Source organism: Corvus hawaiiensis, chromosome 1, assembly GCF_020740725.1.
Source record: "Corvus hawaiiensis isolate bCorHaw1 chromosome 1, bCorHaw1.pri.cur, whole genome shotgun sequence".
In the NCBI taxonomy this organism is placed as follows: Eukaryota; Metazoa; Chordata; class Aves; order Passeriformes; family Corvidae; genus Corvus; species Corvus hawaiiensis.
In genome coordinates, this window is record NC_063213.1 from 37,279,635 (window position 1) to 37,295,682 (window position 16,048).

The 16,048-nt window shown below is 40.1% G+C and overlaps 1 protein-coding gene across 1 annotated transcript in view; it reads left to right on the plus strand.

The window, feature by feature from the left end:
- Nucleotides 1-14,543, plus strand: part of ZNRF2 (zinc and ring finger 2) — a 58,756-nt gene extending 44,213 nt beyond the window's left edge. Inside the window, exons 3-5 of the mRNA XM_048300803.1 lie at nucleotides 6,656-6,761; nucleotides 7,481-7,558; nucleotides 8,682-14,543. Coding sequence (XP_048156760.1) covers nucleotides 6,656-6,761; nucleotides 7,481-7,538 — 164 coding nt within the window. The 3' untranslated portion in view covers nucleotides 7,539-7,558; nucleotides 8,682-14,543. The remainder of the gene's footprint in view (nucleotides 1-6,655; nucleotides 6,762-7,480; nucleotides 7,559-8,681) is intronic.
- The last annotated feature ends 1,505 nt before the right edge of the window (nucleotides 14,544-16,048 follow it).

Consider the following 16,048-nt stretch of genomic DNA (forward strand, 5'->3'; position numbering starts at 1 on the left):
AGAAGTATAAATATGGACTGAGAAAGCTGGTACACTGATCACGATAGCACAGGAATGTTGATGCTTCGAAGAGAGGAGCTTTATTTCTCTGACTATTTGGCCTTTTTTACAAAGCCTCGCTTTTCAGTGGGAGCCCTGAGGTGCAAACTTGACTTTGTCTGCAAGCAAGATACCTTAATTGGACATTGTATTAAAGCTGTGTTATTTATACTTGGGATTTAATTCCTTTTTTCAGAACCATAACTTGTATTGGCACCCTGTGTCATACAGCTCCAGCTAGGTTTCCCTTGTAGTTGCTGAAGCTAAGTCTCTCCACAAAAGAGCTGTTTTTCTCAATGTGCAAATGCTCTGCCTTCTATATTAATTAGCTACCTGGACACAATTCTGTTTAAGTAGACTATGACTACACAACACAGGCTTTTTTTACACCTGCTCCCTAAAATGTATTTCTATCACTACTATTTCAGTTTTTATCTTTATCTAACCAGAAGTATTTTTTCACTACGATAGGCCCGATTGTTATCTGTCTGAACAGGAAGCATCTAGCTATTTCTCAGAATTTACTAAGCTCAGAACGTCCTACAAAAATTTAAATCCAGTTCTTCAAATGTGGGTTAGCTAAGAAACAATGAAATTTCTTCTATCTTAGCCTAGTGTTGCTATACAAGTGTTGCCACTTAGGCCTTATTCTGCAAATATTTCTTTCCCTTTGTTTTGTGTGCTCCCTCCCCTTCACTTTTGTGTTTTGAGAAGAGGGAGCACCAAAGACTGTAGAATGTTTGTGCAGGAAGTCTTTCATGATGGGTATCTGTTTGTATATAGCTATCTCAGACCTGGACCAACACTGAGCAACATGAGAGGGAAGGGGAAAACAAGGATGATGCTTGGACTTTGACTAGGAAATTGTAATGGGCTGCCGTGTTGGAAGGGGTGAAGAGTGAGATGTCAAACATCACAACATCCCCCAACCCGGCAATTCATCAAGCACTTTGTCAGTATTTGATGAAGTGCCACATTTGTTGTAGCTTGTTAGCTTGCTTTAGAGAGGTTTAGCTTTTGTGTATTGTGGCTGGGAAGGTATTTTTGGATTGCTTAAGTTCTAGGTGTTACCACATGAGTCGTGCAGTGGTGTTTGGGGTTATTGTATGCACAAAAAGTTGCAACCTGTGCTTGTTTGATTAGCACAGCGATATTGTTTTTTTTCAGCAACATAAAAGGGAATTTGGATTGAAGTTATTCAGGGGAGCTAAATACTGAATTCCCACCTGCTCAACGTTATGGTGTTGTGAGTCCTGAAAACTGCTTAGCTGTGGTACAAGTTAGAACATTGGATGTTAAATATCTTCCCTTTTACATCTGATCCAGAGGAGGTGGCTTATATTAGAGCAACATGAAATGTTTCTAATCAGGAACCCACTGCTTCTTCAGAAGGTTCCCTGCTGAGGGCAGTGGAAGTTTCACTTCTGGCTGTGAAGGTGCAATCTTCATAGGGGAGCTAAGCTAATGGCTTCAGCTGTGCCTTTCTCAATCTGCTGACTGACCCTGTAGCTGTGCAAGCTGAGTGGCACAATAAGCATCTGCAGTGACAACTGAATGATGTTCCTCCTGCTGTTGAGAGCTCTGAGCACTAAAGAATCAGCTCTCCTTCAGAGTGCCTTTCTGCCTCAACTTTTGAGCAGCAGCAGATGGCTGACCTGGTCATCCAGGAATGATCTGTAGAGAATCAAGAGTATTCCTCTTGTGGCAGCTAGAGTACTGAAAAACAGCTGGAAGGTCGAAGAAACTGCTGGCTCTCCTAGTGCTTAGGGTGGACTGGGAAAGACAGGTTTTGCTTGCAGTCAATACCAGTTTGCAAAGATAATCGCTGAGCTGCATAAGAGAAGCACATCCTGCATGATGGTTTTCCTTCCATTCTAGTGTCTACTTCTCCCAAGGATATTAACCCCATATAAGAAGGCTGTCCATATTATTTGTATCAGGTAGTTAATAATATTTCTCTCCATCCTTCCTCTAGTGCCTGTTTTGCAACAGAAAACTAAATGAGATGATGGAGGGCGGGAGGAGGGGTAGAAAATACAGGTCTAGAGAGAACACATTTTAGGGAAAATAAGTGTGAAGAGGAAGAAAGCATAGTAAGAAACAACCAGAAAGAAATGGAGGGGGAGAAAAACGGATGTGACAGAAGCCACGAAGATTTAGTAAATCAAGTCAGTAGCATTTAATAAGTGTGTGATCACATACCCACATGCTTGCTGGCTGCTGAATGGTAAGATACCTGTGGAAACATGTAGCTCCTTCTTGACTCCTTGTGGTGTCAGCTAAGGTGATAGCAGTAAAAATATAGAATAAATTCTGCAATATGGATGAATTAATGCTATACATGTGAACAAATGTATTGGCTTCTAGATGTCTAGAACTCTACATACTCCATGTGAAAACAAGCAAAGACAGTCTCTAGTACTTTACTAAGGCAGTTTTTAGCCATCAGCTTCAAAATTAAATGGATGTGTAGCAGATACATGATAATTATGTACTATTTAATAAAATTAAATTAATATTTTTTAATGGCCGTCTTTTTACCAATTTTAGTGCTGATACGATACTGTTCAAAAGGTATGTTTCAATTAAGTTTCAATTGTGTTCCCAAAAGGGTTGACCTTTGTGGTGTCCTTCACTAGTAAACTAGTTGTGGTGGCAGCTTTGACAGACATTTAAGGTCTTAAATTTTAGAAAAAAACCAGACATTTTGGAAAGTTGTCATACTGAATTGGGTCAAGGTGTTTCTAACTTGGTGCTCTGTTTCTAGTGAACGCCCAGAGAAAAGTAAAATACTGCAGCTATAAAGTGGTATCTCCCAAAATACATTGACATCTCCATGATTCGTGATTTCTGGTTTCTTGAGCCTAGGGCTATATCTGCCTGTGTTTTAAAAGGAAAACCAAAAAGTAGCAGCACAGATTTTAATTACCTTATCCAGAAGGTATGCAGTGCATGTGCTTTTGCAGTCCTCAGTTTAAAGGCACTTTAATCACGGATATTGCCTATAATCCTAATCATGGCTGAGTTAGTGGCTTTCATAATTATTGGATGTATTTTTGAAAGTTCTAGGAAAAGCTTTTAAATGGTAAAGTATGTGCAAGATTGCGAGGGTGCCTGTTTTTTAATCTTCTACTACCTATTTTGCTATAAATGCAGAAATGGAGTAGAATTTATTTTCCAGTAAAGATAAAAGCAGAAGTTTAGGAGGAAAAATTACTGACAACCAGAAGCTAAAACAGTAGTAACCAGGGATAGAGGAGAAGAGGAAAAAGTACTTGAGCAGACTCAAGAGGGATATACTATGCTCTTTTGCAAGATTTCATCTTTGACACCAATCTTTGGCTAGTGAGTACTTGTTCAAGTAGCTGGGAAGGTGGAGGAGTATTTACGTCCTGTTTGGTGCAGTGCACGTGGATGTGGGGGCGTGGTATTTGTGTATGTACCCACATGTGGGTGAAATGGAAAAATGTGGTCTATTTCCTCTTCCCACTTTCATTTAGGTAATAGACTGACATAAATGTCTTAATCATAACATGGATGAAGTTTTAAGCTGCTTTACTCTTTCTTTTGGTTTGTGTGTTTTGTTGCTTGTTTGCATTTTTTAAGGGAAAAATTATAAAAAATGTATCTGCTGAATCACTGCTGCAGGAAAAGATGGAAACAAAAAACCTCTTCAGACTGCAGTGGTTCTGTGCAAAATGATACACAGATTTTTCTGTAACAGATATGTTTAAAAGTCATTGTTAAATGGCCCTTAAACTGACTTCCATCTGATACAAGCCAGTGTTGGTGTAGCTGAGTGCTGTATAAAACAAGTACAGAACAAATTCTGACCGGATCCCGGTCTAACAGGATTATTGACCCCTTTTTCTTTGTCTGAGTCTGATGATCTGAATCACCTAAAATGGTCAAAAGGTAGTTGGATCCAAGGTGTCATAAGTCTGTGAAGGATTTGGTTTTTCTGTCATCGCTCTACATGTGTAATTAATTATGAGCTTAATTATATGGGCTTGGAGTATGTTAATGTGCAAATTACACATGGGCATTTACAGCAGTTGGTTTTTTTTTGTACTCATTCCTTCAGTATTTACATCTAAGAGCCTTAGGTAAGATTCATGAGGTTAACACAAGTGGGGAATGCTGATTCCTCAGTATTCCAGAGGAAGAGGAGCATTGAGACCTGTTAACATAACCTCTTCTGCAGGGGTGGCAGAACTGCACCATGTTTCTGAGGTCCAGTCTGTGCCAGCCGTCATTCGCACCAGCTCCCTCTGGCATGACTAGGCAAAGCCCATTGTGTGCCTGGTGGCTCATCCCAGTTGGAAAACCTGGGGTGAAGCCAGGGAGGCAGCAAGCTGTTTGCTGGGGACTTGTGTAGTAGGGCCAGTATTGGCAAGAGGAAGAGTACAGGAATACCGGAGGGGAAATAAAAGGAGTGTCAGACATGCCAGGGCTGGTGGGAGATACAAATGTTTAAATTGGCATCATGCCCTAACATTAGCCAAAAGGTGCAGAACCTTGTTAAATTGCTCAGTGGGAGTTCAGACCCAAGCATTGTGCAGTCTGGGGCGTGCCGGATAAGCCAGACATGTACAATAGAGAATGATGGGAAAGCCGTTCACAGGAATGCTTTCTTTTATAAACTGTATTTTTATCGGACAGCTTTTTAATTTCTCTTATCAAAGCTTGACTAAATGCTTCCCTCTTGAGAGTGTTTGAGGGAGTGAGACTGGGATTTAATTCACTAGAGATATCTTAGTTCCATTTTGGTTTGGGTAGCAGTTACGGATCTGATAAAGGGACTCCATGGAAAAAATTACTTTTATTAAGTATGCTCCATATGTATGTATGATACATGCTTGAATTATTAATGGTGCTACTTCCTACAGCCTAACTGTGAGAAGAGAACTGCTCACAGGAGTTCTTGTAAAGTTGTGCAGAGAGGTGGTCTAGGAGGGTAAAGTCTGAGAGTGTCAGGCAAAGATTGATATCTCTGTAGCGGGACAATGTCTGGAGAGCATTTGCCTCCTGGTGTCAGATATTAGAATCACTTTTTATTTAAAAAAAACCCAAACAACAAATCCAACCTCAAGGAAGTATTTATCCTTAGCACTCTCTTCTGGGCAAGTTGACAGGTAAGAATTTTTAGAATCTTTTGTGTTGTTTTAAATTACCTTGTCTCTTTAGTATGTCTAATGTTCTGAGAAGCTTACAGCTTCTGATAGAACAACAGGAGTTTTTTAATATGACACCCCCCCCCCCCCCCCCCCCAATAATGTTACCGTGTGTAAAATACATTTTTAAAATTTTCTTTGTTGTGGTGGATGTAGTTTATTATTTTGTTTTGAGTATTTTTCTTTATAGGAGTACACTTCATGTTAGATATTTTTCACATCTTCATGAAGCTGCTCCACATGTGGCATTACATAGTATTTTTAGTATAACCAATGGATATAGTGGAGACTGAAATAAGCACTGCTTTAGAAACTCAGGCACCTGCAAGAGAGCTGGCTGTCATTCAGTGGAAACAATGTAGACCTGATTTCCTTTTACTTTCTTGCTGCCATGGTAGCTTTGTAGTTGTCTGTCATTCTCTGTGTTTGGAATGCCAGTGGGTTGAGTATTGGAGCCAGTGGAGAGAACAGCGTAGAGCTGCTGGTTTTGCGTAGAGCTGCAAAAGGTACTCTCCATAAGCAATCACTTCAGGTGCCTTTTGGCAAAGAAAGGGAAGCTTTTCCCATGAAACCATGGAAACTTGAGCACGTGGGCTTCACTTTGCCAAGTGTGCACCTTTCTGATCTGCCAGTTTGATTGCTACATGGTCTCTTGTTGGGAGTGCCCTGTGGTCTCTGTGAGGTTGTGTCTAACTGGAACTTCTAATCTGCATCTGGCAAACAGGGACTTATGTGATCTTCTGTTTTGCTTCATGCTAAGACTGAATTCTGCATCCCACATTCTGGCTAAGAGAAGTGTCCAAGAGAGAAGGTTTTTATTAAAAATAATATGTTTTCCCAGAAACTTCTTAGTGAAGGCCAATTCTTTTGCATTCCTAGTAACTTACTTTTTCCTCCTTTGTTCTGGGACTTGGTAATACTGCAAAAAATCCAGTGTCTCCAGGAGTCATTGGAGCCATACAGCAATGATCTTTCCTTCATGGAAATCTCACATTCCTGCAGTAAACAGTTGCATACTTTACACTGAGAAAAACATGGATGGGATGTAGAACATGCTAGCATGGTGAGAAGAGGTTGAAGGTGTGAAATATGAGTACCAGCAGTGCTGGTCAAATGAAGCCAGATGTATAGAAGAGAAATGAGTAGGAGAGTAGAAAAAGCAAATGCCAGCCTAGTGTTTAGAAGTTAGGAAGAACTTTACCTTGTTACTTACAGTGCCTTGTCCAGAGAAATGTTACATTCAGGCTTGAACTTAATTTCCATATTGAAGACTGAGCATGGGTTCATCATGAATCTTAAGTCAGCTGGTGTGTCACTGATCCTCACCGTTCTGCAGAACAAAAAATACCTTCTTCTGTAGCTGCTCTTGATGTTCTGAATAAAGAACCTTTTGCTTGTAGTAGTCTGATTTTTAACCATTTCACTTTGTGCTCTTTCCTCAGAGGATGTGCTGAGTAAAGATGCTGGGGAGTGTGCAATATGCCTGGAAGAGCTGCAGCAAGGAGATACTATAGCACGGCTGCCTTGCCTCTGCATATATCATAAAGGGCAAGTATTCCGTAGGATGGATATACAATTTCAGGTTGCATTTACGGGGTAACTCTTCTTAAGGGGTGATTAAAGAAGTGCTTAAACTTAGTTGCTTTTTGCATTTAAAAACAAACAACGAAGAAACAGCAGCAGCAACTTTGAAGATATTTTTTAGATGACATCTTTCTGCATCTCCCCCAAATGTATTTGAAGTTAATTTTCCCTGCTACGATCTTCTCATTCTTGCAAATTCACCTGGATGGGGAAGGAGTGTGCATTATGGCTGAGGAGCTTAGGTCATGTGGGCTTAAGTTTTCTCAAATGCTAATAGAGTTGGGCAGGGAGAGGGGGCAATGCTTTTTAAACCTGTTTCATATTTTGTTTTCGTAAGTGTCTGTACTTTACAGAAAGTAAAATGTCAATGAATGATATAATCAAGATGAAAATGTTTGTAGTGAATTAACTTGTGTATAAAATCTGTAATTTGTAAAATGCTTCCTTAGAAAATTTTAACACTTAAGAAATTCAGGTTTTCAACAGTGTTTAATACCTAAGTATTACTGTGGTTTAGGGTTATTAATTTTTCCAGTGATGTGTGTATATGCAAACACTTCTTTGTAGAATATGAAATTCTACTAGTCGTTGAAATTGAGAAACTAATTTATATTCGTATCCTACTGCTAAATGCTACTGATATTCATGTCAATTGTTTTCATTTTTTGTCTTGTATCCAACAGCTGCATAGATGAATGGTTTGAAGTAAATAGATCTTGCCCTGAGCATCCATCAGATTAAGACAAGATTCATATTTTTAGGTAATGTTTATTTATGTCACAACAATAAATATCTTGATTATCTGAAATAACCATACTATTTTTTTATTTGTGAATTTGCTACTGTGTCTCAGAACTACAATATTAATCAGTAAGCATTGATACATATTGCAATGTAGGCAAAAGGTTTCTACATCCTTACATGGCATGGTCTTTCCAGTACTAAAACTGGAAAGTGGCAAGTCAGTGACAAGAAAGCTTTAGCACTAACTTTTTAAGAGCATTTTTCCATAGAAATGGAAGAAAATTAAAATAATACAATTGTGTAATTTTGGATTTTTCCATGAGTACTGGCATGTATTTCTGACAGAAAGCTTTTGGAATCATATGAGAAAGTTGAAGCTAGGTATTTTCAAAACTACTTTCATGTTAATGCATTCCAGAATGTTTAAAGCATATAAATAAATAAAAAATATTGACATGTTTCTATCCATCCCATCTCACAGAAGTTCACATTTTTCCAACTTATGTTGTATGTTAATGATTGCAGATCTGCAGTCTGTGTTAAAAGCTAAAGGATAGTTTTATTCTTTAGTTGACTAACTCAGAAACTTTATCTTACATTAAACTACTGCCCCTAAGCATTGCAAAGCATATCAACAATCATATTTTTTAGAGAAATAGAGATATCTGAAATTCTGTCTGGTAGCTAAGAGTTTGGGTTTGTTGTTCAGAGGGAAATTAAAAAAAAAAATCTGAAGTATTCATCACTAGCATTTATTTGTGCATTTGTTTCGCATTGCTTCATGTGTCTGTGTTGTAGGGGTAGCAACGAAACCCTCAAGGAAGATATCCTGCTATGGGGATAATTGTTTTAACCTCGGGGCAGAGTTAGCCAAAGTGAATAAACAAACACATTCCCTATAGTGCCCCCAATCTCTGGTTGTGGCAGAAAGCCTGCATGCTGTTCATGAGCACCTCTGTCTCTGTACGTGCTCATGGCTGTCCAGCCTCATGTTAAATTCTATTTGCCTTTTTCACAGCAGGGATGGTGATGACTGGGGGCTTAGGAAAAAGGGGAAGGAAAACACAGTGGTTGTGCTCATGCTGTTTGAGTGGTTTCTGTGCTGAAATGATGGTGTTTTGTCTTCTGCTTTTCCAACAGCTGCTTCCACTGATCAGAAAACATAGGAGATGTGAGGTTCCCGTGCTGAACACAGCGTGCCTGGCTTGAGACTTAGAGTTCTTTGTGGCTGAAAAAGGCAAAGATGGACAGTGACATGGAGAAAGCATTGCAGACACCGTTACTTGCCAGTAGTGCTCGGTATACCAAACACTCATGCAAAGGACACACAGGGATTTTGAAAATGCTGCACATCCTGTAACAATCGACTCCCCACAGACATTACTGACACTATTTTGTATAGAAGGCCAAAGTTCCTAATTTCAGCCTAACTTCTGGTTCTGTGAAGAAGCGAGTTATTGGACATGTTTCCTACTGCCTCCAGAGGAAGCGGAGACGTTCGATACGTGCTATCTGAGATCCTTGCAGGAGGACAGCCCCAGATTTGAGTGGGAGCGTTTTCACCTTCTCATTGGCTGAAGAACAGTAAATGGCAAACTAAATAAAATCTAACAGTGTGACCTTAATTTACTGAATTCACACCCTGTTTTATGTTCTTCACTTTTTTCAAGAACAGAAAACATAAACCGCTCTGCGTAGGAATACTGTATTTCAAAGTTTTGTAACTAAACCTTTGTCACAATGCAGTCCAAAGAGTAAAACCAAGACAGGTAACTAATTTATATTGATCAAGTTATAGAGATAGTTGAAATCTGCACATTGTATTGCTATTTAAGTAACTAAAATGTCTCTTTTACTGCTTGTGAGTAAAATCGACAGAAAGAAATGCAGCAAAGCAAAATCTTACAGCTATGCAACTTTTTTTAAAATAGGAAAAAGAAAAGAAAAGAATTACCAATTTTAAGTGCTGCCAGTTAAGGTAATTTGTTTAACGGGTATTTTTTTAAAGATGTTTCAGGTAATTATTTTATTGTACTACTCTCATCTCCAGGCTGCCTCCTGAGGTGTAAATGAATAACTGCAAATGTAGGAACAGTGAGAGCTTTTTATAGGCATGGGCAAGATAACATCAAGGTGGGATTTGTGTTTAATTTTTTGAAGGTGCGCAAGTTCATGTTTCCTTGTTTAAATGTTTTTTTGGTGGCAGGATCTGTAGTACTTTGCATCTAAACTCTTGGTGTCTTCATGTGGAGACCAGCATTTGACAGTGTGGGTTTTTGTTTTGTTTGGGTTTTTTCTTTCTTTTTTTTTTTTTTTTTAATGCATCTACATTTGTTTAATTTATTATTATTTTACTGTATTATATTGGTATAACCAGAGCTCCACAAAACACAGGATGTCTCTGGGTGGGTACACCGAGTAAAACTGTGGATAAATATTAGTTCCCTCAAAGTATCACAGTTAGAATAAATAGTTTTTTTTAAAAAGATAGGGGGGGAAAAAAAGACAGTAAACTGGAACAGATATCAGGGTTTAGAGGCATACTTTTTATATTGAGAATTAAGCATAGTAGTTTCTGAATTTCACAACACAGGGAAGAGTTTATGAATATTTATTAGCAACAGCATTCTTAGTGAGTTTCAATAGTTAAAATAAGTTGCACAACACTTCAGATGATTTTCTTGTACATAAATAATTCTGGTTGTTTTTTTTTTTTTAAAGACACATTTGTCTCTGTTGCTGATGTGATTAATATCAAAAAGGGCAAAGAACAGGAGCAACTGCTGCTATCTGGAGAACAAATGCAGTTCATGTTCCTAAACTCTCCCATCTTGCTTGAAGAGCAGCTCTTCCCTGGATAACATTTTCTCCTGAATGTTGCTCTGTAAAATGCCTTTGTTACGCTGCAAATCTAAAGGAGTCCAAACCAGATAATTGTTGTAATTGCCAGTGCAGTTTCTACTCTTTTGGGCTTGCATCAACTGGTTTCAGCTGAACCTGTAACTCTGGGGCCCTGTTGAATTCTCTTTTTCAGTGGGAGCAGAATCATTTTGTCACGCATTCGATTCTGTAGTCACATTAGATGTACAGTCATTCCCTGTACAGAGTCCTTTTTCAATGAGAATATTTGTGTTGCCTTGTATTATCTTGGGGGAGGGAGGGAGGGGATGAGGAATTACAGCACCTGTAATACTCAAATAGTGGTGTTGCCTGCAGGCCCATTTTCCCAGTGTTTTAAACTCCTGATATCTTCTGAAAGTAAAACTTTTCCATTTGCATTGATTTAATGGTTACTGTTGGCTTCATGCCTACAGAAACTCACCTGTAGTCATGTAAAGGGGGTAGGTCAGTGTTTTGATGTCCTGTGCTCTGAGGTCATAGATAGCCTTTGGCTTGGGGGTTAAGCAGGTACATACTGCAAACATAAATCTGTTTACGACTTGAGCTCAGTTTTGGTAGTTCATACTTCTAGTACACTTACTGTTTCCTCACAAACCTTAATTTTCTGTATTCAGATGGAAGTAGCTGATTTAAAGACCCAGCAGTTAGGACTGTTACCCCACATTTAGGAACAGTGTTGGAAAAGCAGGTCACCAGCCATCGCACTGGTGATGCTTTTGCAGGCAAGAGTCCATCGCTGCTTCCATCAGCACAGTAGAGTAGCAATGCCTTGGACTATTTGAGGAACTGGTACAAGGTCAGTTTGACCTTCTTGGTACCCATAAATCTCTTCTGAAAGACTACAGGAGGTTTTTTTTGTATCAAAATCTGTAACATAGACTAAGCCTGGAATGACCCTTGGAAGCATGAGAGTGATGCTTGGGTTTGAGAACGCCTGTGGAAACTCGCCTAGGTAAGCTTTCTGTCACCATCAGCTGTTAATGACCATGCTGTAGGCACAGCTCTAGTCACAGACAACACCTTCATTTTGAAAATGTCCTCACAGGGGTGGCGACTCATTGTACTTCAGAAGGGAAAAATAAACACCAAACAAGTCCCGTGTCTCGAACAAGGAACACCACACTTGTCCACAAGAAGCAATAACTTCAATTTTGGTGCGATATGCTTCTTTGCCTGTAAATACCTTGAGATTGCCAGTTCTGTGCTGTTTCAGAGTATTTTCTGTCATCTGGCCTATATCTTCCCTAAGTATGTAAGGGTGTGAAATAATTCCCATACTCAGGTCTGCCATAAACATGCTGCTTGCCAGCAGGGGAAGAGTACATTTGGCACTGTCTTGAAATGTGTGATTTTTCTGAACTTGTAACATACCCATGTCTCTTCAGTAGCAACTCGTGTTTTGAAGTTCATAGTGGAGGCGGCTGTGAGTTGGATTGTATACAACCATACCCTGTACAATAACAAGAGAGTCAACACTGCTGTCAGCACAGGGCACCCTTTGTCCTGGCTCTTATAAATCACTGTATCTATAATAATGCTTCCCTTTGCAAGGAGGTAGCTCATTTTCTTTCAGTGTGTACATTCCACAAAGAGTTCAGTGGGATGTAAAAGCAAAAATATGAAGCACACCACAAATTATTGGTATTTTATTTTTGGGAGGGATAAAGCCGAAAACAGATGGTCTTATTTGTAGTCAAGTTAGCTGTCATAATCAAGGGTAAGTGTATTGGGGTATTTTGGAATGGAAGACATGTAGGCAATGTACAAAAACGTGGGTGGATACCTGTGACCTTGGTTTTTTCCCTGCTTCCCCCCTTACGATGTAAAGTGGGTTTATGACTGAATCTCAAGATTTATACATTTATCCTACTTCTTAGTTTTAGGAGCACTGGCTTTTTAATTAAGCCTTGCTGGAAGGCTGGAGAGCTGGTTAAATGGACTCTCAGGAGACTGAAATCTCAGCAAATATAGGAAAAATCATTTTTATTCAGAAATGTGGATCTTTGGTGTTTCTGGAGGGATATGTCTAATACATGAGATGTGCTTAAGAATGCTTTTAGTGTGCTGCCTTTTCTGATTGAGGGCTTTAGAAACTTGCTCCATTTCTTCTGTGCTCCACCAAAAGCAAGGAACTTGGCACTTGAATGTTACTATTCTCTTAGTAAATGATGGCAAAACATGTTGGGTATGATACAGGCAGGGATCTCTCTTGAGTTTCTGTGGCTTTTAGCCACTTTCCCGCATTGAAAGAGAGTATTTGTGTGCAAATTTGGTATTGTTGTGTTGTACCTACTAATTTCTGCTGTGCAGTTGGGAGTTTCCTGCTGAGAGACTACCACATGCCTTGGAGTGCGGGAGTACTACTATGGGATCTTCCAGCTCACCTTTGCCAGTGGAGGATTATCTCTTTTTTTGATGAGTGCTATATTTGATGATTCACTTTCTACCCTTCCAAGCTTAAAAGTCATTTTAGTATCAATTTCTTCTCCTCCTAGCTGAAGATGTGATATATGTTAGGCCATATTCCCATATAGATACACTTTCCATTGGCATCAGCAAAAGTGATGTAAGAAGTTGTAACTGGAAGAGAAGGCTAGTTATGGGTTTCCTACAATCTAGCCAAACGTGGGGTTTTTTTATGCAGCTCCTACCACTTAACTTTTTGTCATTCAAAACACTCTGAGTGAGACATTCACGACAGAACTATGTCCAGGATTTGTTTCCTGAATGGACAATTTGTGATGTTTCTGTTTCTCTACATAAGTTAACCTGCTTCTAAACTCAAGTTGGAGATGTTTTAGCCTCTTGGGGGTTAAAAAAACCAACCCAGTCCATATTCTCAAATTACATTTGATTATCTTACTCCACAATTGTAGGCTGGCTTCCCAAGCTACTTGTGTTCTGTAAAGTCATGTCTCAATTAGTACATCAGAGCTGATGATGGGATAAGCTGTAGAATGACCTCACTGTGGGGCATTATTAGCTGTTGAAGACTTGCTGAGGTAAACCACTGTAGGAATATCCTGCATCTGAAAAAGGCTGGACTTGATTCTGTCTTGGATCTAATAAGTTGCCAGTGTACAAGAGGAAGAAGGCAGCCAGCCCACTCACTGATCTTTCTGGCAGCTTTTAATCTGTGTGTTTGTTTGAGAGACTTTTGCCCTTGGGTGTGCTTTGGCAAAGATTTTGCAACGATAAATAGGATTTGCTTGATTTTGGCAGAGTTTCAAGTGTAAGTAACCTGACGTTGCAAGAACATGATCTGTTGCTGAATCCTGTTCCTCTTGTTTTCCTTCAAATCTGTCCCTTTTATTGCTGATTTGTTATATTTCATAGTAAACACTTCTCAACATGACTGGTCACAAGCTCTCAAGGTGTGAAATTCTAGGAGGAAGAGACATCAAAGCTTCATTCTGTGCTCATGTATATATTAAGATGAAGCTGGAATATTCATTACCATACAGTGAAGAATTCTCCCTTAGCTGATTTTGCCAAAGCACTATAATGTTCAAGGAAGAAGGGAGGTAGCCTAGCTGTAGAGGGGATGCTTTAATGAACTACTTAAAAACTACTTGTAACAAATTTTAAGAGCTGCAGTGTGGCACTGAATGAGTGGTGATCCAGTGTTAACCTTATCCCTTGATTACAAATCTCATTCTGCCTCTTCCTACCCTTTGGCAGATACCTGCTGGTAGAGAGCAGAATGTGTACTCTCTTTTTTTATATGCCTCTTCCTACAGAGCTAACATTGCCCACAGTGAGTTAGAGGGAAGTCCATGCTAGCTTCTGAAATGCCACCTGTATGTGCAGTGGTAATGGACAAGATACCTTCCTTCATTACCCGGAGCAGAAATCGGAATGTAATTTGCAATGTCTAATGTAAATGGAACACATTTTTTTGTTTTGTTGGTTTTTCCTTTTTTTGTAATTGAGCAGTATGATTGCAAGTTGACTTAAGTTGTTCTAAGGTACTCTTTTCAGTGGTTTGCCAGTACATAATCACGAATGAAAATATTTTTTTATTGATTTTTAGGTTGTATGTTTAACATTCCATTCATGTAAAATATGTACAAATATATGTAATAAATCTTTTGAAGCACAGTTTTCCTCACACTTCCAGGTGATTTTTTTTTTTTTTAAGTATTGGTGAAAGAGGCATTGCTGTGGGACAGAGCTTCTGTATCTCTGTGCTGCAGTCCGAGCTGGAGCAGAGGATGGAAAAGCAATGCATGGTATAGAGTCACAGCCAGAAAAGCAGCTTGGCATCTCACCTGTCTACAGTCCTGCAGGTGGGAATGCAGACCCTCTGGGCCACCCTCTGGCTCCTCTGAGTCCCTCTCACTCTTCACCTGTCCCACAGGCAGTGATGTGACAGGCTTGTATCCATCTGGCCAGGGAAGGTCTCAGTAGAAGAGAACTGATGTAGCTGTTGTTTTGCAGGGGTCGCTAGAGGTTAATGCAGCCTCTGTTGATCTTCAGCAGACATGATGGCCTTCAAGGTTAGCCGAAGTTAGAGCTGCCAGGTCAGGAGGTAGGGACACTCATGGGTGGTTTCAGAAGGAAAAAAAAAAAGGAACATGGGGCAAAGATGGCAGCGGGCAAACAGTCCTTTCTCATCACCTACTGTGATGCCAACCACCTGGAAACTTTCTCCTGGGAGAGTGGCTGCAGCTCTCCGAGTCAGGTCACCTGCAGCAGGTAGCTGTGGGTGTGACACACCTGGCTGGCTGCATTGCCACTCCAAATATTCCTGCCTGGACTGGTGGCAGCTGGGCAGCTGCAGCCCTTGTGCTAAATGTAAAGTGAGATGAGGACAGGAGTACAGATGAGCCATGTGGTTTTGGATAGTGTACGGGGTAAGTCTGCTGTGGGGAAAGTGTGATTTTACACCTCTCCCCCTACGCTAGTTGGGGAGTGGAGCTGTGGGTGCTCTGAGTAAAAACAAGTGCATTTCACCAAGGTTATGTGGAGGATGTGGGGGAAAATGAAAGGAGTTCACTCTCCAGGCAGGAGATGCTCCTTGCGTAGGTGTATTGCATCTCAACTCAACAGGGTGCTGGTCCCAGCCAGGGTGACTTGTGCAGGCTGGTAGTACCTGCTGATGGAATGTGATGCACGGATTTATGGCACAGGTTCCCCCACAGCTGGGTGTCCATCCTTGCTTGCTCCACTTTTGAGATAAGCCTTTTGGTGTGCCTGGGGGTAGCTGAACCCACTGCTAAAGCACAGTGACAATTGGGCCATCACAATTCTCTCTGTGGGAGATGATAGTCGTAATGCATGAATTATTCAAGTCTGCACCCAGAAACAGTTGGATGTAATTACGGAGCAACATGTTCCTATCTTTTGTTAGAGTAACTTTTTTTCCACCACCCCTCCCCACTTCCCCAGCTGCTCTCCCCAGCCACCTTCTGGAAAGCCTGACTTCCTTCACTGCTAGTTATTTCTGTGTTTTCCTCCTCAGTCTTGAGCTGTGTTATGGAAGCAAACTAGTTAGAGCCGAGTTTGGCTCTGCATCAGAAAAATCTGCTGGAATTCATTCCAGTTCAGTAGGTACAGGATTTCATGTGTGAAATTTAAATTGGTGGCTGTCTTGGTTTGAAAGA